This window comes from Daucus carota, chromosome 9, assembly GCF_001625215.2.
Source record: "Daucus carota subsp. sativus chromosome 9, DH1 v3.0, whole genome shotgun sequence".
In the NCBI taxonomy this organism is placed as follows: domain Eukaryota; kingdom Viridiplantae; phylum Streptophyta; class Magnoliopsida; order Apiales; family Apiaceae; genus Daucus; species Daucus carota.
The window spans coordinates 9,059,594-9,082,474 of NC_030389.2; the positions used below are offsets into that span (position 1 = coordinate 9,059,594).

Genomic DNA, 22,881 nt, shown 5'->3' on the forward strand with positions numbered 1-22,881 from the left:
TCCCATTTTCTGATGCTCGCTACAATCGATACATGGCTGGAATTAAGCAAGAATGCGATGCATTGCAGGCTAAACTTGATGCACATGATGAAGCTGATTATTGGGCAATTTGGGGAGATGTTGACGCTGAGGACGATGAAGATGATGATGAAGAATATGGTTCCGACTATATTGTGGACATCACCAAGGATTGAGAACATTAAGGACTTAGAATTCTCATTTTAATGAAATCTTTAGCGGTGTATCCGGCTCGTAACTTTAACGGTAGTTGGGGGTGATTATCGTCGTTTGGTCATTGAAATATATATATATTTAATTACCTTTTAAATTATACTTCAATATGAGCTTAAATATTTAAATATTACAATCTATAATATTATATTATATCATTACATAATATAATAATATAAATATAAAATATAATATCACAAATAATGTATAAGAATTATCCGATTAATGATTTTTCTTTAAAAAAAAAATAGGTCAGGGTCGCCCGTGTATAGGGCGACCCATATGGCCATGCATGCATGCATGGGTCGCCTTTTGGAAGGGCGTCCCGTACAGGGAATTTGAAATGGTTTGGGTCGCCCGTTTTCGAATGAATTAGACTGGTTAGTTTTGAAAGCTCGAAAAAAAACTGGTTGTTTTTGAAAAGTGGTTGAACATAGTGGTTATAAATGAAAGGGAGCCTATATGTATGTATGTATGTATGTATGTATGTATGTATGTATGTATGTAATATATATATATATATATATATATAATATATATATATATATATATAAACCAAATCTAAATAGAAACTAAAAAATATTTTTAAAAACTTATATTATGTTTCCTTTATTTGTTAAAACTTACATTATGCCCCCTACTTCGCACGATTACTTCCCCTATTTTACACTTTAGCCCCTGCCATGCTTGCGCCCCACTGTCAAATCAGCAAGGACCCACTACCATGTCAGCAGGGTCTACAGCAATGTGGGGCCACATCAGAAGGCCCCACCCAGCCCCACATAAACAACAAACTAAATAATAATATTAGTTTCCAGTTTCTAGGCTAAGGAGGTTTCTAGTGGAGTACAACCATATATAAACACACACACACTCACACAGAATCAAAGATTCATTCACTCACACAGAATCAAAAATTCATTATATATGAAATCTAAATTCATAAACTTATAATATAACAGTAAGGAATAATAATAATACCTGGGTTCATAACTTCATATATGCTTTATAAAAAATCAAGTACGATGTTAATTTTGATTTTGGTGGGAGAGTATAAGTGACCATACATTCATATTTTCGAAAGAATCAAATTGTATGGTGAATATATGAATTATATATAAAATTCTGGATTATTACCTTATATATTTATTGGGACCTAATGATATCCAATTTTTATTAATTATCTAATACATTTAGCGAAATTATTACTATGTAACATTGGCGCCTGTCAGGACCAAACAAATTGATTACCTAATCAAAGCTATTACTCTAACAGATTTTGCTTAATCGAGGTTTAATTGTACTTTGTTCTATATGTAAAAGTTTCATAAAATCCACAGTGGAGACATGTTGATAGATTATAAAATGTGCCAAACTATACCTTTGACGGGACAAAGTGAGTAGCAAGGCCACATGCAAGCATTTCAGCTCCATCTAACCTAGCACCAGTAAGGCCAACATATTCTCCTACAAAATGTCCGAAAGGAAGACTTAAAAAATATGGATATAAATAAATCCTAGATTTATATTACAGCTATACAAATTCCCACCAAAATGAGCGACTTAAAAAGAGCTGAGAAAAAAAATTACACTCCAGAAAAGCTTCTTGTCATTTAGGGTAAAACCTGAAATTCATTAACTGATAATGTAAACCTAAAGTATACCAGCTTCTTGTATAAACCCACCAGCACATTTATGCCCTAAACTGGTGACATGGCGGAATTGATGACATTTGGCCATACATATGGAGGTGAAATAACTCCAACGCGTTGTTGTTGAGTCAGTCGACTAGTAGCGTCATCGACCGGGATCCTATCAACTAATTGCAGCGACTCAGCTAATGTCAGTGTTTCAGGCGACTAGTTGACTAGTCGAGTCGATTAGTAGACAATGTGACCCGACTGGTTTATAACCCAATCAATATTGACTTTTTTTAATAAAAACCCTAGATTTAAAACACAACAGTCTCCCATTCAATACCAACGACTAAACAGCAACAGCAGCAGCCTCCATCGGCTTCTTCTCTGCCTCATTGGAAAGAATTTTTTCTACTTCTTTGCTTCTCTCTATTATATGTATGTATATATATGTATATGTGTGTAATTGTTTATGTGCGTGTATATATAAATATCTTATATGTATGTATACATGTAAACTTTTATATATCATATAATATACCTATAAATTAGTCACAAACTTTTGAGTAGGGCTGTAAACGAACCGAGTCGAGTCGAGTTTTACCGAGTTCGAGTTCGAGTCGAGCTTTTTTTTACCGAGTCGAGCCAAACTCGATTATCTTATCGATCTTTTTTCTTGGTTCGAACTCGAGTTCGTTAACGACCGAGTCGAGTTCGAGTTCTTAACGAACCGAGTCGAGTCGATACCGAGTCGAGTCGAAACCGAGTCGATTGATAAAAATTTCAACTTTTTTTCTTTTCTTGGCTTTGATTTTGTCTACACACTTAAAAAATATTAAAAATTAAAAGTTTAAAATAAAAAGAACAAAAACCAAAAATCTTATTATTAATCCATTCTTTAAATAATATAAAAAAGATTATTTTTTTAATGTATATAGATACCGAGTCGAGTTCGAGTTCGAGTTTAACGAGTCGAACTCGAGTTCGAGTCAAAATCGAGTCGAGTCGAGTCGGACATCTAAAAAGCTCGGATCGACTCGTTAAGCTTATCGAACAGATTTCGTTGTTCGAACTCGAGCTCGTTAACGAGTCGAGCCGAACCGAGTCGAGTTTCTTACCGAGTCGAGTCGAGTTTCTTAACGACCAGCTCGGTTCGTTTACAGCTCTACTTTTGAGTATCAAACTATGGTTGTATTATGTTTTATAGTTTTAGTGCTTTGGTGATTAATGGACTGAGGTACTGATTAGTGTGCAGTAGCGGCCGCCGATCCATCCATACAAGAGTCTGGAGAACTCTTGTTATTTTTCAGAATTTATCGTATCTTTTATCCAAAATACATGTGTTCTGTAAATTAAAACACAATAATGAGAAATAACTGCATTTAGAAAAAATATTATGAAAAGTTATTTACTCAACACGTGAATGATATGTACGAAACGTAGTAGTTATATAATTTCTGTTCTATGAAAATTATGACATTATTCATTAAAATTTGATGTGTTATGTAATAAAGGGCAAACATGAGAAAAACAAAAAGTCAAAACTTTTTACAGAACACGTAAATGTAAGAACATATGAGTTCTCCGCGGAACTAGTTCTCATTTGAACCTTAACCTATGCACACACACACACACTAGCTCATAGTCCCTGATGATTAACAATATTTGTTATTTTATTGTATATATTTTAATCTTTAATTTTGTTTTAATGATATATTTATGTTAGAGAATGCTATGTTATATATAATATTGTCAAGTTTAACATGTTCCAGCCATTACCGAAGAATCCACGAAGTCTTGATAAATAATAAGAGGCACCAACATCTGGAAAAAGCCCTAGAGCAGTTTCTGGCATTGCAAAAACCTGCAATTATGCCAAGTATTATATACTGTGAACTAGAACCAAATGAAGATGAAGAAAGTTATCAAAAGTGGCACAAGCCACAAGTACACGTTCTACTAATGCTTTTTCTAAAGAATGTCGCCAATAACTAGTAATATTACTAGAACACAAACTAAAATACTGTCAGAAGTGATGCAGAAGTCGCAGAAGTCGAGGACAACGTAAGACTAGGACCACAGAAAATGGACAGCTTGATACTATTGGCTTTTGAAGATATTCTAGAATAAGTTAATAATTATCTTTTGTATGGAACTTATCTTTATAGAGGTTAATTTTATTTAACACAGTTTGTTTAGTGTTATTGTGGTAGGAATCATTTCTTGTAACTGAGGCTATAGAATTCCTATTGGGCTTGCTGGCTCAGGCAAGTACCTCAGATTTAGACAAATTAGAATATAAAATTAAGACTATTTTTTGTAGACACAGGCGGTTGGACTCTATTATTACAAAAATAACCAGAAGGATCTATATATGTCAACGATATCTTTTCAAGTTTACCCCAACCAATTTCTTTGTGTAAACTCTTTACTATACGTCGCGCAGTTTATTTATTTTTTTAGTCAATACATTATAAACCATAAATCTCGGATCAACACACTATAATGTAGGCTTGGGTTGATCAACCGCAGAAAAGAAATAACCCTGCGATTTCTCAGTGGCACAAGAGAAGAATCTATTTGGATGCAGATGATAACAAGAAAAATGTTACTTCCACTACCACTGCCTAGTTTATTCTCAAAATTTTCCATATCATATGAGGGCCCAGGGCAAAACTAAAAAATGGGCCGCTAACTTAATTTTATTTTTGCTACCTCCCAACAAAATACCATAATACAAAATAAGATGCAAGTGAATTTATAATTAACGTTCTAACTAAATATCGGGACACTAATAATAAATTCATTAACATAAACTATACTCAACTCAAAAATACTTATAAGTTTTCATATCATCATAACATTGGACAAGTGAAGAATATGACCTTAAATAATATTGTTCAAAATTCAAATTTTAAAACTTTTAAAATTTAAAATTCTAATGTATATAAAAATGATTTGGAGAGGAAAGAGGTTCCAAAATAGTGGAATCGAAAAAGTACTAAAGCAGAGCATAAAGACGAATCACGAGCAAAATGGAAATAATTCGTTTTTTTCATGAAACAATAATGTATAATATTATTACTACTCGGTTGGATAAGATTTTGGGCACTTTAGAAGTACAATTGGGCCCAGGGCGATGGCCCTCGTTGCCCTGCCCCTGGACCATGAATGGGATTGGTAATCTGTTACTCTTTATCAAATGTGGAAAGGTCATTTTGTGGCAACCTAAGTTGGCAAGTACCAATGTTGTGTTGTGCAAACTGAATCAGAAAATTGATTAACTCGCAAAATATAGAAATCTACAGGTAGGAACACTGTAAGGAAGCAAAAGTACAGATATTTGGCTAAGCTATATGAACACATAGCTACGTATTTCAATAGCAAGGTGGAAAATAAAGGCATACCGAATTTTCAGTTGCAATTCGAAATCTACCATGAATTGAAGCACCTGCACCTCCTCCCATAACAATTCCATTAAGGAATGATACCTACAATATTATTTGCCAGCAAATATAAATGCCTGAGCATTCCTAAAAAATCTCAATAACCAATTTGTAAGAGTTTCTTTAGTGCTCATAGTTACCTGTGGTTTACTATATGTTGCCATCAAATAGTTCAAGGTAAATTCTTTCCGGAAATAGTTTGCACCTAATTTCCAGTCACCTGATAACATTATTAACACAACTATTAAATATCACCTTCATATCTTTATTGTCATGAACAGATTCAAGGAAACTCGTGAAGGATATTGAACAGAACCTTTATTGTCATGGACAGATTCAAGGAAACTCATGGAAATTGAACAGAACTTTATGTTAAAAACTCGCAGAAAATCACATTGGTACTCATAAGGTACAGTTTCTAAAATGGTCTTAGCTATCACATTTAATGCAGAATTAAAGTCTATGATAGATAGGAGGGGCTGCAAGGTAAATACTAAAACTTGCCTTTACTAATATCACGGACCACAGCTGCAACATCGCCACCAGCACAAAAAGCTCGTCCATTTCCCTATAAACAAAATTAACACAACATCATGTGATGATAGAAGTATGCATCTCAAACAAAAGGAATCAACAATGTGGCTCCAAAGTTACATACTGAGAACAGGTTGATATCATATCTAATATGGGAGTTACATAATCAAATTCATTGTTTGGGGGTTATATACTCAAATTCATTGTTTAATGTAACCACTTTTGACCCAAATGTGAGACCAATATATAAAAGTGACACAGCATGAAAGAAATTAAGAACTTATAACTGAAACTTGCCTGTTTGCATCAAATGTTAACTTATCAACTGCTTTGTGAAGGACAAATTCTAAAAGGGGTTTTATGAAATATAAACGACCAAACATAACCTTGGGGGAATCAGAAGTGAAAGAATAACTATCCCTAGGGTTTCTTAGCCATGAAAGGGAGAAACTGTGATGGATTGCAAAGAATTGAAGAAGGGACTCAACTTCATAATCATTAATATCCCAGGGATCAATTCAATAGTTAACCACAAACCAACTTATAGCTTAATAAATGAAAAAATAAGATACGTAGATACAATAACTAATGCCTACCTAAACATGTTGCTAGCATAATGTGAAACATGGGAAAGAAAGGACGACATGGATGACGTTTACCAAATACAAACAATAGACAAGATAGACATACACTGCCAACAAGATCTAAACGATAAGCTGTGATTTGATGATCAAAGTGAGAGTAGACTCTAGAGAGCATCCACTTAAAATGTATTTATATTTATACAAAGTAATAACAGTGACGCGAGTATAAAAACCAAGCACACAAGCATATATATTCCCTATTCTACTAGATGAGTTCCATTAACCCAACCAGCCATGTTACTCATGTGGTGGAAACATTTTAATCATTTTCTGAATACTGAAATAAATGAAAGATTATCATGACTGGTGCCTGAAGATTTGAATAAATCCTGAGCCTTATGATGTCACACCTAGTGCTGTGGCTGCCAGTGATAAAACAAATAAATAGGTCCCTGGTAGACCATAAGAGATTTAGCAAACTACATATATTCTTGAAATCTATAGAATAGTTTAATCATTCTACTAAGGTGGTTTGTATTCTCATTTATGTTCTGACAATACCTTATTCTTTGTGTCTCAATTCACAGTTACAGATTTGGGGTAGAAACACATAGAGTTGTAGCTAAGAAAAATATTCTTTTACTCCTTGATATCTTAAAATAATTTGAATATATAACAAATAAGTTTGACATTAGAATTTTAGACATACCTTCATAATTATTAGTTTGACACTGGGGTCATGATCACATGCATGAAAGAGCTCCAGAAGACGAGATATCTAGGGAAGGAACGAAGAAAGATATTAAACACTTTATAATGACAAGGTAAAAAGGAAATCACTTCACATATAATAATTAATAACCCAAGTGAACCACTACATATACAGGTCACTGTACTGAAAAAGAATCATGCAGTACACATTTGCTTAGAAAAATAATTATGATGAGACTAATATCTCAAATATAATCATAACACTATAAAATTCAATCAACTTCCATATGAATTCCTTGTTTTGTCCCTGCTTGGTGCCGACTACTTGATCCATGATTCAAAAAACAAGATCCAACACATATTTAAATCTCAGAACATGCCAAAATTTAAATACAAAATCCGAAGTAGCGAGAGAGAACATTTAAGAAATAGATGATGGAGCTGTAATATTATTGTTATAAAGAGGCATTTGGTGGCAACTTTTAATGTCTTCCCTTTCTAATTTCAATAATTTAAATTTAACCGTTTTGTGCAAAACAATCCATTTTACAAGTATACAACAAGAAAATAGATCGACTACATGCAATATATTGAAGCTTTAATCACTACCTGGTTTGTTTTTTATAAACGAAAAATAGAGCCCAGTAGTATATTTATATATAGTATAATACATGTTTCACTGTTATGAAGCTGAGACACAAAGGTACAAGAAATAAAGGATACCACGTGAAAGTTAAATTTGTATATGAAAGTCAAACCAAAATTAGATTCAAAAGTAACAATATAGTGAAGCAGTAATATAAGAGATCTCCAGAGAACTCAGCAGCATTTCAAGTAACATGTTACAGATATTGCAAAAAGATGCACACTCCTATGTGGAGCATTAACTTCAAATGTTGAACATATTGCACCTATAATTACCCTCATACCATGGCAAATGAAAGGGCATTTAGCTGCTTGGTCCTGTTTAATGTATATATTCTCACAGATCCACAAGTTTCTTCCAAAACCTGCAAAATAATATATTATATATCTCTAAATTTGAAGTCTAAAATTAATCTGATTAAAAATGGGAACATATTATGCTTAACACTATTCAGTTTTTTCAAGGTATTCTGGATTTTGGAAAGACAAAGATAAACAAATAAAGGACAAGAAGCAGCGTAAAAAAGTAGAGTCAATTCCTTTTGTATGTTGGTGAGTTTCATAGGTAAAGTGTTTTATTTTAATCTATGTGTCTTTAAGTTATAAGGAAAAAAAATATTTTACACAGATATGCCAATGATCGTACCATTTGTTGATGGGACAAAAAATCGATTTAGTGAGAAGGGGCAAACCACTTGATGCATCAGAGAATTCTGACAAATCATTTATTCCCAAACGAAGAAGAAATATGATGAAGGAGAAAATCAATGCAACTGATTGGAGGAGTTAGGAATATGTGTCGGGCAACAACTTTTGTTTTTAAAGTAGGGTTAAATTGGGTTTCACTTCAATAAGGCGCGAGTTACCAGCCCTCTCGCTTGCAGAGGCATGTCTCGGAATAGCAAGGTGAGGCCATCAGCTCGCAACAAGAAGGTCTCCTCTTTCCAATTGCATCACCACAGGAAGAGGAGGCAGGTCACCTCCGTCTTTTTGCTAATTGATGTACTTCTTGTTTTTTCTAATTAATTGACATGCCTAAAAAGCTAGTTGAGAACTTTCAAAAAATTACGTTAAAAACTACTAAATTGCTTACGGATTTGTACATAAACAAACTAAATTCATTCGTATTATTAAGCATGACTATAGGTGTGTTTATATTAAAACTAAAATAAAAAACCAACTGCATACACTAAAACTCATTGTAAAGAACCTGATGAAACATAAAATAATGTGTCCATAATAATACCCTATTTAATATGGAAACATATATACGAACCTATTAAACTAGGACATCATTTTTTATATTGTACTTATGGAAACATATATCCTAAGTTAAAATTTAGGGCATTTGATAAAAAAAGTTGATCCAATGCCTTATATCACTAGGACAATATCTCCGAGCCTTATTCTTAAAGCATCTCTCTCCTTGCCTAATCCTATATTTTATAATAAATTATTACACACATTCTCTTTCTCTCTCTACTTCATATTGTCCTTTAATGATGAAAGAACACCTTTAATAATATTATATTAAATATATAGTTGTGAAGGCACATTGTTATAGTCAACAGTGCCCTATATTGATGTCCTAAATCAAAATTTAAGGCACGTGAAGCAAATCAATGCTCCAACGGTGGTGCCTTAAAACACTAGGACATGTAACAAGTACCTTATTTTTGAGGCACCACTATGCATGCCCTATCAATTAAAAAATAGTTTCATATCATTCCACTACATCTCTCTCCTCCCTCCTTTTCATTTCTTTCCAATAACAATTCAAATATATATTATTATTTTAAAAATAAGGCACAATAATGAGGCATGTTGTTGGACTTGATAGATTTAAGATGATGTCCTAAGTCACTAGGACACAATATTTTATTATATTTATAAGGCATTTGCTAGGACACTTTTGGACTTGCTCTAATAATGTCTAAAATCACTAGGACATCATTTTTTATATTGTACTTAGGGCTTTAACTAGGACATTGTTGGATTTGCTCTAATGTCAGAAAATTTGCCGTTAGCTACGTCGAATATAACTAGCTGGGTGCTGGGACAGTTTGCTTCTTCTAATTCTACAACCTAAAAAAACATTTTAAATTAAGGCTTTGTAGAGTGAAATAAAAGAAGAATGAGCAATCGAAATAATGTTTGGCTAGCACGTAAAAAAGGAAGAAATCGATGCAACAACTGAATCCATTTTTGTGACAACAATTGCTTCTTGTTAACCAATAACCCCAATTTGGGAAAAATCGATTGATCATAAATCAGGGCTAAACAAATAGTAGGTCTTGAAGCTAAATTATAAATATTATATACTAAAATCAAGACGATAAGTATGAAAAAACACGAAGAGACACACATATATATAAGCAGTTCCATATGATGAAACATGATGAGTTGAGATTTGTAACCTGCTCAGTTTGAGACATTGTTGCTGTTATGTTTGAGAAGAGCCAAGAGTTTGGGAGAGTACTTGAACACCTTGACTTTATATTATCCTTATACTGCAGTCAATGTTTTTAGTTTGGTCGGGCACGAACCCAGATGCGAACCCATCTTTCTGTTTAGATTATCGCAACATTTATAAAATAAACAATTCAATTTTTAAATGAAGACTAGATATTGAATTACAATTTCAATAATTATTCCAATTTCTATTCCATATTATTATTATTATTATTATTATAGTATTAAAATTTTAATTTATTAATAAAAATTAATGGAAAAAAAGTGAGGAAAAGTGTATAAAAGCTGGCAAGTGAAAATATTATAAGGGTGTAATCAGGGTTTTAATGAATTTTATACTCCGTCGATTTTAATGGATTGTATGTGATTTTTATATTTTGATCTTATGCAGATTTAGATAAAATGTCGCAAAATTGATATAAATTCTTTAGGATTTCAGGACAATACTTCAAACATTCATGAATTTTGGTAGTATTTCAAATTTCTTAAAGTACACTGAACAATTCAAAAAAAAATCCATCATTATATGAAGTTCGAAAAAATCCATCAACATTTGAATACCATAAGATTTTCATAAATATTAAATAATTCTAATTGAATACCATCGAATTTTTAAGCATATTGAAAATCTTGATTGAATATCACAGGATTTTGTAGCATAATTTAAAATCCTAATTGAATACCTCCAGATTATGACACATTTTTTAAAATCCGAGTTGAATGCCATCGGATTTCATAAATGGAAAAAAAAACCTTTAAAATCGCAATTTAATACACCCTTGATACACCCAAAAATCAACATGGGCTTACTTGATTTAGGCTCACTTAAAGAATGAAGATATGATAATGAGCTGAGACATGGTCAAAATTGAGCTGCTTAGAATGTGCGCGTCCAAATATATGGCGCCTCCAAGAAGACCTGCAATCTGCGCGCGTCTTGATTAAAGGAAGACATGAACTCGTTTGATGGGTCATGCATACTTGAAGACGGGAGATATGGTGTTTGGGTCGGGACATGGTCAGAATTGTCCTGCTCACGCCCACTTATCTAGCGCCTCTAAGGAAGACCTCCAATGAGGGCGCGTCGTCATTGGAAGGAGTGTACAAATTTGAACAATCAAACATGAAAATGATTTTTACGAAGATATGAAAGACAGGAGAAATCCCTTTGTAGCCAGGGGACGCCCTTAAACATAGGTGTATTTTATCGTCAAGGTTCGAAGACCCAACTCTGTATTCTAGTGAGCCATCCTCATCAGGGAGTATTGGGATAATGATGAGAGGTCTTGCTATGTAAATAAGTGGGTTGTCCTTATAGGGAGCTTGTAGGACTTTCTTGTGAGCATCTTTTAGACGGCCTTGCTCTAAAGTCTGGTGGGTTGTCCTTATCAGGGAGCAAGGGCACGCTCCATGTATTTGGGGTAAGTCATGGAGTGACGGTTGCGGCGAGTCTGGGAGAATCCGAGTATCAGTGTGATTTGAAAAGCCCTAGGTCAACGGACATGCTTCGAGACCCATGAATACACCTCATCGTATTGGTCCCTTTTTGGAAAGGCGGCTGAAGGAGAAACCGAATCCTAGTAGGTTTCTTAGGCGACAAGAACTACACATGGCTCGATCCCCGATAAATATGAGGGTATGTGGGCAAATTAGGGGGACATGAGTTGAGAGCATAAGGGGGCAACTCGAAACTCTAATCTTAGCCACTCTTACTTTCATCATCACCACCACTCTCCGATACGAATTCCAAGAAGCGGGCACCATCACAGAAATTGATTCCAGATACAACCTCAAACTTTTTTCACTACCGAATTCCTCCATTACAACCCCATCATCAAAAACAAAATAAGAAATGAGTTAATTATTACCTATTTAGGAGGAATGAAAAATGAATCCTAAAAATTTAGAGAATGACTAGGACTTTGCTTGATTGGATTTTTATTACATTTCTCCGAAAATTATAGTTTAGGACATCATATAGTTAATTTATTATATATTCTTATACAGTTACTATATGGTAATATAAAACCACTATAGTGTGTTTTTGTCGCGCTCCGCGAGTGTTTAAGATATTTTCCTATTATAATCACAATTTTGGTAATTATAATATCATAAATGTTTATTTAAGGAATTGTTTAACCAAGTATATTAAATAGTCTAATTTCAATCACTAAAAACCCTATCCTTTTATAATCTCTCTACCTATATTTCCTAGTCGTTGCTGGAGTTTTCATCGATTTTCACTAGTGGAAAACCCCAAATCAGTTAATTTATTTTTGTTTGTTCTTATATTTTCAATAATACTCCTGACCGGATCTTTTCTTCGATGGGAATTTCAAGATTTTGATTCAATGATAAAGCAATTAAGATGAGTCAATGACGAGTTAGGCGACTGCAATTCAACTTTAGCCATATCCAGTGTCTACATCTATTTACATTCGGTAAGGTAACAATCGTGTGAATTGACCCCACGATAATGTTATGAGTTCGAAATCTTTTTAGTACTTTTAAATATCACCTTGGGTATTTGTAATATATGTCCTTTGTTATTGGTTATATATTTCGTAATTTGATTTTTGTTATTTGTTTATAGATAGATATATAGGGCTTTATATTGCGAACTCGGTTAAAGTCTTTTTGTATAATCTATTTAAATTATTGTGTTCCTTTCGAGAGAGTGCCATCGCAGATGCAAAAGACACCAAATCTCAATTGAAAAATCTGGGAAGAAAAATCTATACTGGATGGGTCATCGAACCTCAATCTCTTCCCTCTTAGTGCGCTTTTTTTTTTTGATATGTGCTTCCTAACCTTTTCCGGCGTGTCTTCAACCATTTCATATTTATCCAGATAATCTTCGATTATGTGTGTACGCAGATCTACAACTGGGGCTTGCAAAGATGGAGAAGAAACAATATCAGAATCATCATCAGATACTGGGGCTGAGTTTTGTATGAGTTGTGATTCCATAAAACAAGTTTAATTGAAGGTAAAAGATATAGATGGAGCAAAAACAGAACATATGTATTTTAGGGTTCATGAGAAATGGATGAGGGGGAGAGACGAGATATTGGATATCGGAGTTTAAAGTGTGTTTTTAATCAACGTATGTGTTTAATTAACGTGTGTGATTAATTAAAAAAGAGATCAAGATATAACAAAGTAATTTGTGGGATAATCAAATGAAGTTTATAATAATATAAAGGGGCGTTTGGTTCGTTTCGGGGAAACAGAATGAAATGCGGAAAGGGAAACATGGAGAAAGAAAATTAATGATCCTGAATTGTTTTACTTGTTTGATTTTGATCCAGAAACGAAATGAAAAATTATATGACAAATTTTAAATATGATTTTTACGATATTATATTATTCTAAAATTTTAATAATCTTTTTGATATATACAGGGAGATGACCAAATATAAACCAATATTAGCCTAAAAACCTAAAAGCTAATTTTAAAATTTTAAAATATCTCCTTATACTTTTTAAAACTTACAATATACGCCCTAGTCGTCATATCAATCTTTCAAAATTTACACTTTCTATCCAAATGCCATGTCATCAATGGGGCCCACCTAGATGCCATGTCATTTGCCACGTTAGCTAACACACCAGCATTGAGGGCCCACTCAAACCGCCATGTCAACATTGGGCCACCAGGACTGCCACATCATTATGACGTCACTGCCATGCCAGCAGAGTATTGACATGGCAACTACCAAATCAACAGTCCCACCACATCAGCACTATGCCTGCTGCCACGTCAGCAGTGGTGCCTAAAAATTAAAAAATATATGAAGTAATGAAGTGAAGTCCAATTAGCAATCATGGAGTGGGTTTAGTAAAATTGGGAATGTACAGTGTGCCTAGTTGTTTTTAGTTTGCAAGCTAATTTGGTTTGTATTTCAAAAACATTTTACATATTATTTCTGTTTCTTTAATGATTATATACATAAATAATAAATGAAAAGTAAAAAAAAATTGGAAAAAGAAAGGAAATACATAGTGAGGGGTGGAAAAGAGGTTGGTTAAACTCAAAACTAAAAAAGGGTGAAAAGTAATGAAATTTCTAATAAAACAAATATTTGTAGAGGAATCATTTTAATTATTTCTCTTTCCGTCTTTCCCTTTCTCAATTATCCCAAAACAAACTGACATGATTTTATCATTTTGGGTAAGTAAAAAAAATACTCCCTCCGTTCCTTTATGTTAGTCAATTTGACTTTTTGCACATATTTTGAGATGAAAAAAACATATTTCTATAAATTATTTTTCAAATGTTCTTTTTATGAATAAAAATATAGATGCTAAATTTTTATTCAGTAAAATAAAATTTGAAAAATAATATGTAAAAGGATGTTTTTTTGTACAACTAAAATTACGTGCACAAAGTGAAAGTGACCAACATAAAGGAACGGAGCTTAGCTATATGGTGTCCTAAGCTATTATAATAAGGAATATGATATAAAAGATAACTCCAGCAGAGTCCTAGCAGTTCCTTAAAAAGTTAGGATGCCCACTTCATTCCTCATTTTTAAGGATTGTGAAACCATTCCTCATATTATTTTGAACAATAAGATATTCACCTTCACTCCTTTTTTTCTCACTCTTTCCCTCATTTCTCTCGCCTACTTACAAGTTGAATATAATATTATAATAATAATATGGAATACAAATAGGGAATGTTGTTGGAGTTCCCATTGAATAAAATGTAGTAATTTTTTTAAAAATTACATATTTTATTATATATTTAGGGAATATGTTAAAACTCTGCCGTGGATGATTTCAGCTCAAAGCGGAAAGCGTAAAGAATCTTAGGATAAAGAATCTGAGGGTACCATTTAGGGGTGTGCACGGGTCGGTTCGGCTCGGTTTTTACCAAAAACCGTTACCGAACCGTGTATGTCGGTTCGGTTCGGTTTCTAGGTATTAACCGTAACCGAACCGTTCGGAACGGTTTTTCTCGGTTCGGTTAACCGTTTGTCGGTTTCGGTTTTTTTCGGTTTTCAAATTTCATAATTTATTCTCTTTAATATCGTGCTAATAAAAAATTATAAAAATCATATCAACATTGTGATAAAAATTATGAAAATCATATTAACAGTGCAAAAATTAATTAAAGGCAGTGGACATATTGATATTAAAGCATTAAAATGATGGCAAGATTGAACAAACTTTTTCTTTTAAAACTTGAAACTCAGGACACAGGGAGTAGACTACATCTTTTGTTACTGTAGACCTGCAGACCATCTTGATACAAGGGAATCGATAACCAGTAATCACTAATGCACTGATCATCTATTAAATAAAATATAAATGTATATAGTCACTAGCACAATCTGTATATAATAAATAAATATATATTAAATATTTTAAATTAATATTAGCGGTTCAGTTATAGGGGTAAAACCGTAACCGTCGGTTCGGTTAGGCTACGGTTTTTTTCGGTTTTTGTCGGTTTCGATTTTTTCCGGTGTGGTTTTTCGGTTTTTCGGCTCAGTTTCGGTTTTTTGGTTTTTTTTGCTCAGCCCTGGTACCATTTTTAACCATAAATAAAGGTGGAAGGAATTTTACTTATTATTCAGGTCCGGGCCCAGAAGCTGACCCGAGTGGACTGACATCACGGGTCGGAAAGCTAGTTGAGTTCTGTGATCTGAGTTTCAATACAGACAGTGCGCGAGTGTTCTGTCGGGAAGCTCTCTAGTGAAAAATGGAGGGTGTGTTTGGCGAGGCGGAATATCTAGCATGTTGTGGAAGCCACAAATTTGCAAAACAAATGGTGGAATCTGGTCCTTTCTCTTCACTTGAGCAAGCTATTAGTGCTGCTACTCACATCTGGTTCAATCAAGTATGTCTCCTTGGAGCCTTATCCCTCTCTGTCTTTGTATATTTGTTAATTTTGTGTTAATTTTGTATAGATATGTATATGTAGGTTGATGTTAATGGTTGGCTTGAAGCCTTTGGTGCTCATCCTCAGATCGGTCAATCTCCTTCTAATGATCATAAAAGTCCTACTAGTGCTCAGTTCAGTCTCTCTCTCTCTCTCTCTCTGTCCCCCTCTCCCTCTCCCTCCCTCCCTCCCTCCCTCTCTCTCTCTCTCTCCCCCTCCCTCCCTCTCTCCCTCCCCCCTCTCTCTCCCTCCCTCCCTCTCTCCCTCTGATTGCGGCTACTTGTGTAATTTTGTATTTTACATCCAATTCTGTAATTGCCAAACTTTGGGTGTGGGCTAAAATCTTATGTTAATCAGCTATGTTATTGTTTTGATATGTTTTAATATATATTTAAGTTTTCTTAAAGATAATTGTGAAATATGTTTGGTTTGGAAGAGAAGGGTGTTTGGGCTAAAATCTCAAGTTCATGATTGTACTTATTATGTACTACCCGTGTTGGACTAATTTTACTAGTTCTATTTGTGCTGTATGATGGTAAAAGTCTAATTATTGCCTTTGTTGTCTAATTAATATTCGCCTAGTTGATTAATACCTGTTATCCTTCCTTAGCATGTCGACAATTCTAGATCTTTTGCCTTGATGTAATTTTTTTTCGGATGCTTCAGCCTTGTCCGTCCTCCCTCAAATTCAGTTCTCCCAGTGAGGCTAGTTAGGAAAAAGAACCTTCTCTTTCGGATTGTGCTGTGCAACCAAAGCTCCAATGCTATCTTAAATTACTACTCTTCGATCACTAGCTGTTACAGAAAGCACTAACAATGTATATAAAGCTAAATTAGCTGCATTAGTATGGAGTTTTATAATATTAGGTGGTTAAAATATAAGTCGGCAGTGAAAGAAGTGAACTATAATGAAGGCTCTCCTCAATGAATTAAAGGTAGTGATTTCTATGGTTTCAAATTTTATAATTAAAATAAAAGTTATGATTTATATGGGCCCGGCCTGCATTGATGTCTAGCATGTTTACTGCTATACTATAATCTTGCTTCACCAACTCAAGTTAGGAATTACATTTTATATTGGCCACTAATATTCTCATGTTACTCTCTTTTGAACATGAACTTGGAATACTGACTAATGAGTACATTTATTAGTCTCACTTTTTGAGCCTGTATCGTCCAATATTTATTTCTTGATCTAACTAGTTGAATATCATTTTTGTAGGTGGAGCAAGGGGGAACAATCAACTGCAATAGCCACTGCTACTGATTCTACCTTGCAGGTGATTCCTTTCCCCGCAAATGAAATATAATATATCATACTGTAAGAATTAAGATAGCACTTAGCAAACAAAGAAAAAGAATGAAGATAGTAAGGTACAGAAGAAACAGAGGGATTTAGATAACTTCCGAAAAAAAGATTAGCAGAGAAAATAGGATTAACTAGTACTGGTGACTTACTTTTGTGATAGGTTTGGGAAAATCTCTCTCTCTCTCTCTCTCTCTCACACACACACACACACACACAGAGAGAGAGAGAGAGAGAATTACAATTTAATATGCATCTATATAACGATGCCAGCTACTACCTGTAATTGGTGCTGCGGTGATTTGCTTAGCTAAAGAAAAAGAAAAGGATTAGTTACTTTTGTGATAGGTTTTCTTACTACTACTGACTTACTTTTGTGATAGGTTTTCTTGAACAGTCTCTCTCTCTCTCTCCCCCCCCCCTCTCTCTCTCTTTCTCTCTCTCACACACACACACACAAAATATCAAAGTTAAATATGCATCTATATAATGATGCCAGCTACTACCTGTAATCGGTGCTGTGGAGATTTGCATGAAGAATTCCATTTCTTGAGATGCTAATTTTGAATACATGCATTATCCCTCCTCTAAGCCACAGTCAATATTGTTTAATCCCTTCGACCAATTTAATGGACTTGCATTCTTATGTTGATGCTTTAAAGAATGTAGTTGCGGATGCGGCACAACAAATATGCTACTCACTCTGCCCTGTTTTATATGAATCTTTTGCTATGTGTTCAGAAGATGTACTTGCACATAATATTTGTTTACGTAATTTTAGTATTGTATAGAAATTCAAACTTTAAACTTTTATACAAAACAAAAATTATGAAAAAAATGTTGATACAAGTACCTTCTTTACGCCTCTTGAAATACGTGCAAAAAGTCAGGAGGTCACAATATTTTGGACGGAGGGGGGGTTGTAGTTGATATATATATGTGTTATATATATATATAATCAAATTAAAAACGGAGGGGATTTCGTGGTTTTATGTATCGGAGGGTGTATTTTAAGTGTGTGTGGTGCCTTCTAGGGGGCCATTATATTAGATTGATCTAAGGGCTTAAATTAGTTTCTAGTTTCTGTTTTAATTTTGGTTTCTTTCTGATCATTTGCATATACATACATATATACATATATATATATATATATATATATAGAGAGAGAGAGAGAGAGAGAGAGAGTTCTACTCCAATAGAAACCAAATTAGCCTAAAAACTAAAAACCAGTTTCTGAACAGTTTTTTATCACTATTTTTAACTACAGAAATCACTAATTTGTACATAACATATCACTAATTTATATATAGCATATCTCGTGAATATAAATATATACACACACATATATGCAACGTATATGACCATCATCTTCACCCAAATCGTAATAATGGACCTCTTACCACCATTACCAAAAGTTTCTATGACTTGCCACCATTGTCTATCATCACCAATAGTCACATACACTTTCCATCATAACTTACAAAACTAACGACTACTTACCATCATCATACAACTTCTCTTGCGGCTTCCTACCACCAAGAACCATCCTACGGATGAAATTAATCATCTATAATCGATTATCAGTAATTTAGATAAGTAGATTTTCTCAATTTTGATAATAAAAATCGCTGTTTACATACTGTATAAAAACAGTGATTAGTGCAGTATAAATTAGTGATACCCGTAGTTATAAATAGTGGTAGGGAAACTGGTTTCTAGTTTTTATTTTAAGAGTGGTTTCTATTTGATCATGAGCCTATATATATATATATATTTCATTGAAGCAGTAGTGTTGTTTGATACATAATTCACTTTTGCCGTACAGGAATTGTATGACTGGAATACTCGTTACAGACAGAAGTTTGGATTTGTTTTCTTGATTTGTGCATCTGGAAGGAGTACACCTGAAATACTTGCTGAACTAAAGGTGAAGTTAATAGATGATTTTTTTTTTGTTCTGCAACTACTAAGAGGAAAGTTGATCTTTTCTGGTCACTATGGTATAACTCATATGATATACGTTGATTTTCTTATATCAACTCGGAGGAAGGCATCATAATCAAATCTCTTTTGTCAACTCTACCTGACTTGTGAATTTGGACAGGAACTACCTGAATTATGCTAAAAGTTATTTCTTTTAGAATTGATGAAAGGTTGATGTTTGAGACTTTTCAGATTAACACCGAGCACTCCTTTTTGTTGATTTGTTACAGAGACGTTATTCGAACAGACCATTTGTTGAGTTTGAGATAGCAGCACAGGAGCAAATGAAAATAACTGAACTTCGTCTTGATAAACTCTTTTCAGCTGCAGAAAAAGCATCTACAACTAAAACTCCGTTCTCCACTGCGGGTGCCCTGACAAAAGCAGAAGGTGATTTTACTTAAATTAGCCTTTACCATTACATATGGACATCCTTGATGGGGCATTTAGAGTTAAAAAACTGAAGTTGCTGTTGTTTTTTCTTTCCAAACTTATCTCCTGTTTGTGGATCATGATTAGAAACCTTTGAATCTGACTAATATACTTAACTAATATTGTCTTTTCAGTTTTAGTAACAATTAAAGAGCAAGAGTACCTTATCAATCATAGTTAAAAATTCAGAGATGGCTGCTCTCCTACTTCCATCAGACATGTAAAACTTATTCAAAATCTCTCAAATTGATTTCAGCCATAGGCCATAACTTGGGCGAATCACGGGTCTTCTTTAATATTTTATACCTTTTTTATATATGATTTTTTCGAATGTTAGTTTCTAAATAAATTAAAATAAAATATTATAAATGTTCTATTTGTATGTGTCAAACTCATGATACTTAAAATTTTAATATGTTGATGATGAGAATCGAACCTTAGACCTTTGACAACATCTTAGATATTAAAATATAGATAGCATATTCTTTTTTATTGTATCTAATGATTCTTGTTCAAGAGATCTAATGATTATAATAACAATTATAAATGAACATATTAAACTACTAACTGATAGGCAAACAAACCAACTCATTATTTAGGCTTTAATAATATAGTATAGTATAAGTCCTTGTAACAAAGATCAAGAGTACCTTATCAATCACAGGTAAAATTTAAAGATAGCTGCTTAGAGCATCTCCAACACATTGAAACCCTTAGTTAAAAATGAATAAAAAGATACCATAAATAAAATTATAAATAATATGTTGATACTACTCCGCTCTAACGGGCATTCTCCTTGTCTAAAAGTTTAGCTAATCTCGTAATGTTGACTATATTTGTCGAACCTTCTATAGGAAAATTCCACATCATTTTGTACTATATTAAAATAATACTCCCTCTGTTTTGAAATATAGGTCGCTTGACTTTTTAGCACACACTTTCAAGTCTTTTGACCGCATAGCAAAAATCATTATTTCTATTTTTTTTTAAATTATAATATTAATCATATATTTTTATTCAAAAAAAGAAAAATTTAAAAATAATAATTTTAAATATGCGGTCAAAAGACTTAGAAGCATGTGCCAAAAAGTCAAACAACTTATATTTCAAAAAACAGAGGGAGTATGTTTTATTTCTAACAACTTGAATATGTTAACATAACATTTTTTTTCTATTAAATCATATTATGTATTATCAAATCTGGGGCGGGGCAGGTTTTTCCTGTGGGGATTAAGTGAATACCATACCCACCCCATATATATATAGGGGCAAAACAAAAAAAATCTCCCCATTTTCCTGCCCTGTTTTGCCGCCACATTAAGAAGCCTATGGCTGCTCTCTTACTTCCTGAACTAAATTAATCTCTATACTTGTAAAATTTATTTAAAATCTCTTGAATTGCTTCAGCCTTAGCCCCATTTGTAAACAATATCTTTCATGTTTTCGTATGTGATATGGTATGTATAAAAAAAGAAGCGTTTTACTGTTTGAGTATTTAAGTGTTGAACAAGGCTTGTTTAGTAAGTGACTCAAATCTCTGAAATGATCATAGCTTATTAATATATTTATATTGCGAAGTTAGTCCACAAACTCAATATGAAATCTGAAAAAAAAAGGTTCATATTTCATGCCAAAAGCATATAATTCTGAAAGTGGATGTTGTATGTATGTGTACTAGTGCATTGCTTTCCCACTTCAGTCTAAATTCAACACACACACACACACACACAGGATTGGTTAGTAAGTGTATTCTGCTAGTCTATGTTACCCAGACTCTTCATTTTGTCTCGAGCACGTGTCGGACACTCGACACTCGGACATGGGTATGGACACTCCGACACTTAGTTTAAGCCAAAAACATGTAAAATTTTCAAATTATTGCCGAGTCCGACACTCCGACACGTATCCATGTTGGACACTTTTAGCCGAGTCCGGGTAACTTAGCTGCTAGTAATATAGCCACTTACATTTTACTTTAAGGCTACACTTGTTCCCACACAATAAAAAGAGCACTTAATCCTTAGGATTGTAGCCTGGTGGATATCTTCACTTTCGGTAACAAGTGGTTGAGGGTTCTAGTCTCAGTGGAGAAATATATATGCGTGAGTATTTAAATTACTTGATCGACCCAATTTAGAAGTCAAAGTACAAAAAAGAAAAAAAAGAGAGCTCCTTAAAAATAAATTTACAAGATTCTGTGAAAGCCTTTCACTTTCATTAGTTTCAGGTGGTAAAATATATATTCCTTTGTTTAGCTGGTGATCATTAATATTTCTGAATTGTTCATGCTACAGTTCCATCAGATATATGCTTGGTTGTATTAGTATTTTCGCTTGTTGTGTAAATGACGAAACCATATGTTTATGTCTTCATTCATTCTTAAGTGACTTGTGTTTTATGAAATTTAGAAGACCGTGTGAGCATCATCGGATCACATCTGACTTCAGCATCACATTCTTCTACCACAAAGCCATCACAAGTGTCAACTAGGACTCGTCCACCAATTACAACTCATGTCCTTGATATTGCTCGTGGACATCCTGCTTCTGGCATTGAAGTAAGATTAGAGATGTGGAAAACAGATCGGCCTCGGCCACTGTTCAGTGACTTGGGAACAAATAATTGGACATTTCAAGGGTCTTCAACTACAGACAAAGACGGACGAAGTGGCCATTTGATGACCATTGTTGATGCTCTGAATCCTGGCATTTATAGGATAAGTTTTAATACTGGCAAATACAACCCGGATGGATTTTTTCCTTTTGTATCTATTGTGTTTGAAATAAGGGAATCCCAGAAGTTGGAGCATTTCCATGTTCCCCTTCTGCTCTCCCCATTCTCCTACTCTACATATCGCGGGAGCTAGACATGTTTCTAGGTGATTAATAACAGACTGTCAACTTCGTACTGTAATGTTTTTATTTGCCCAAGTCAAACTTCTAAACTATTAAGAAAGTAAAACTTACTCTTTTAAGTGGAAATATGACCCTCCCGGACTTCTTTACCTGCC

The 22,881-nt window shown here is 33.7% G+C and overlaps 2 protein-coding genes across 3 annotated transcripts in view; one reads left to right on the forward strand and one right to left on the reverse strand.

Annotated features, from left to right (window-relative positions):
• LOC108202644 (3-hydroxyisobutyryl-CoA hydrolase 1) overlaps positions 1 to 10,347 on the reverse strand; it is a 28,357-nt gene extending 18,010 nt beyond the window's left edge. Inside the window, exons 1-8 of the mRNA XM_017371138.2 lie at positions 10,206 to 10,347; positions 8,073 to 8,153; positions 7,142 to 7,210; positions 5,819 to 5,882; positions 5,455 to 5,534; positions 5,276 to 5,359; positions 3,648 to 3,732; positions 1,613 to 1,698 (exon numbers count right to left, since the gene is read on the reverse strand). Coding sequence (XP_017226627.1) covers positions 1,613 to 1,698; positions 3,648 to 3,732; positions 5,276 to 5,359; positions 5,455 to 5,534; positions 5,819 to 5,882; positions 7,142 to 7,210; positions 8,073 to 8,153; positions 10,206 to 10,223 — 567 coding nt within the window. The 5' untranslated portion in view covers positions 10,224 to 10,347. The remainder of the gene's footprint in view (positions 1 to 1,612; positions 1,699 to 3,647; positions 3,733 to 5,275; positions 5,360 to 5,454; positions 5,535 to 5,818; positions 5,883 to 7,141; positions 7,211 to 8,072; positions 8,154 to 10,205) is intronic.
• Positions 10,348 to 15,840: 5,493 nt separating this feature from the next.
• On the forward strand, positions 15,841 to 22,852 carry LOC108200240 (uric acid degradation bifunctional protein TTL). Of its 2 annotated transcripts, none has more exons than XM_017368326.2 (6): positions 15,841 to 16,108; positions 16,193 to 16,284; positions 17,373 to 17,430; positions 19,282 to 19,383; positions 19,670 to 19,829; positions 22,280 to 22,852. In XM_017368326.2, exons 1-6 carry the CDS (start codon positions 15,971 to 15,973, stop codon positions 22,735 to 22,737), a joined length of 1,008 nt encoding a protein of 335 aa, XP_017223815.1. In that variant the 5' UTR covers positions 15,841 to 15,970; the 3' UTR covers positions 22,738 to 22,852. The 2 variants fall into 2 exon arrangements, with proteins under 2 accessions (XP_017223815.1, XP_017223816.1); XM_017368327.2 differs by having other exon boundaries at positions 22,283 to 22,852.
• The last annotated feature ends 29 nt before the right edge of the window (positions 22,853 to 22,881 follow it).

Bases quoted from the DNA above. Each gene is read 5' to 3' on its own strand.
- LOC108200240 (XM_017368326.2), top strand. From the start codon at position 15,971: ATGGAGGGTGTGTTTGGCGAGGCGGAATATCTAGCATGTTGTGGAAGC. The intron at 16,285-17,372 runs GTTCAGTCTCTC...TCATTTTTGTAG, and splicing joins AAAAGTCCTACTAGTGCTCA to GTGGAGCAAGGGGGAACAAT. The intron at 17,431-19,281 runs GTGATTCCTTTC...TTTGCCGTACAG, and splicing joins CTACTGATTCTACCTTGCAG to GAATTGTATGACTGGAATAC.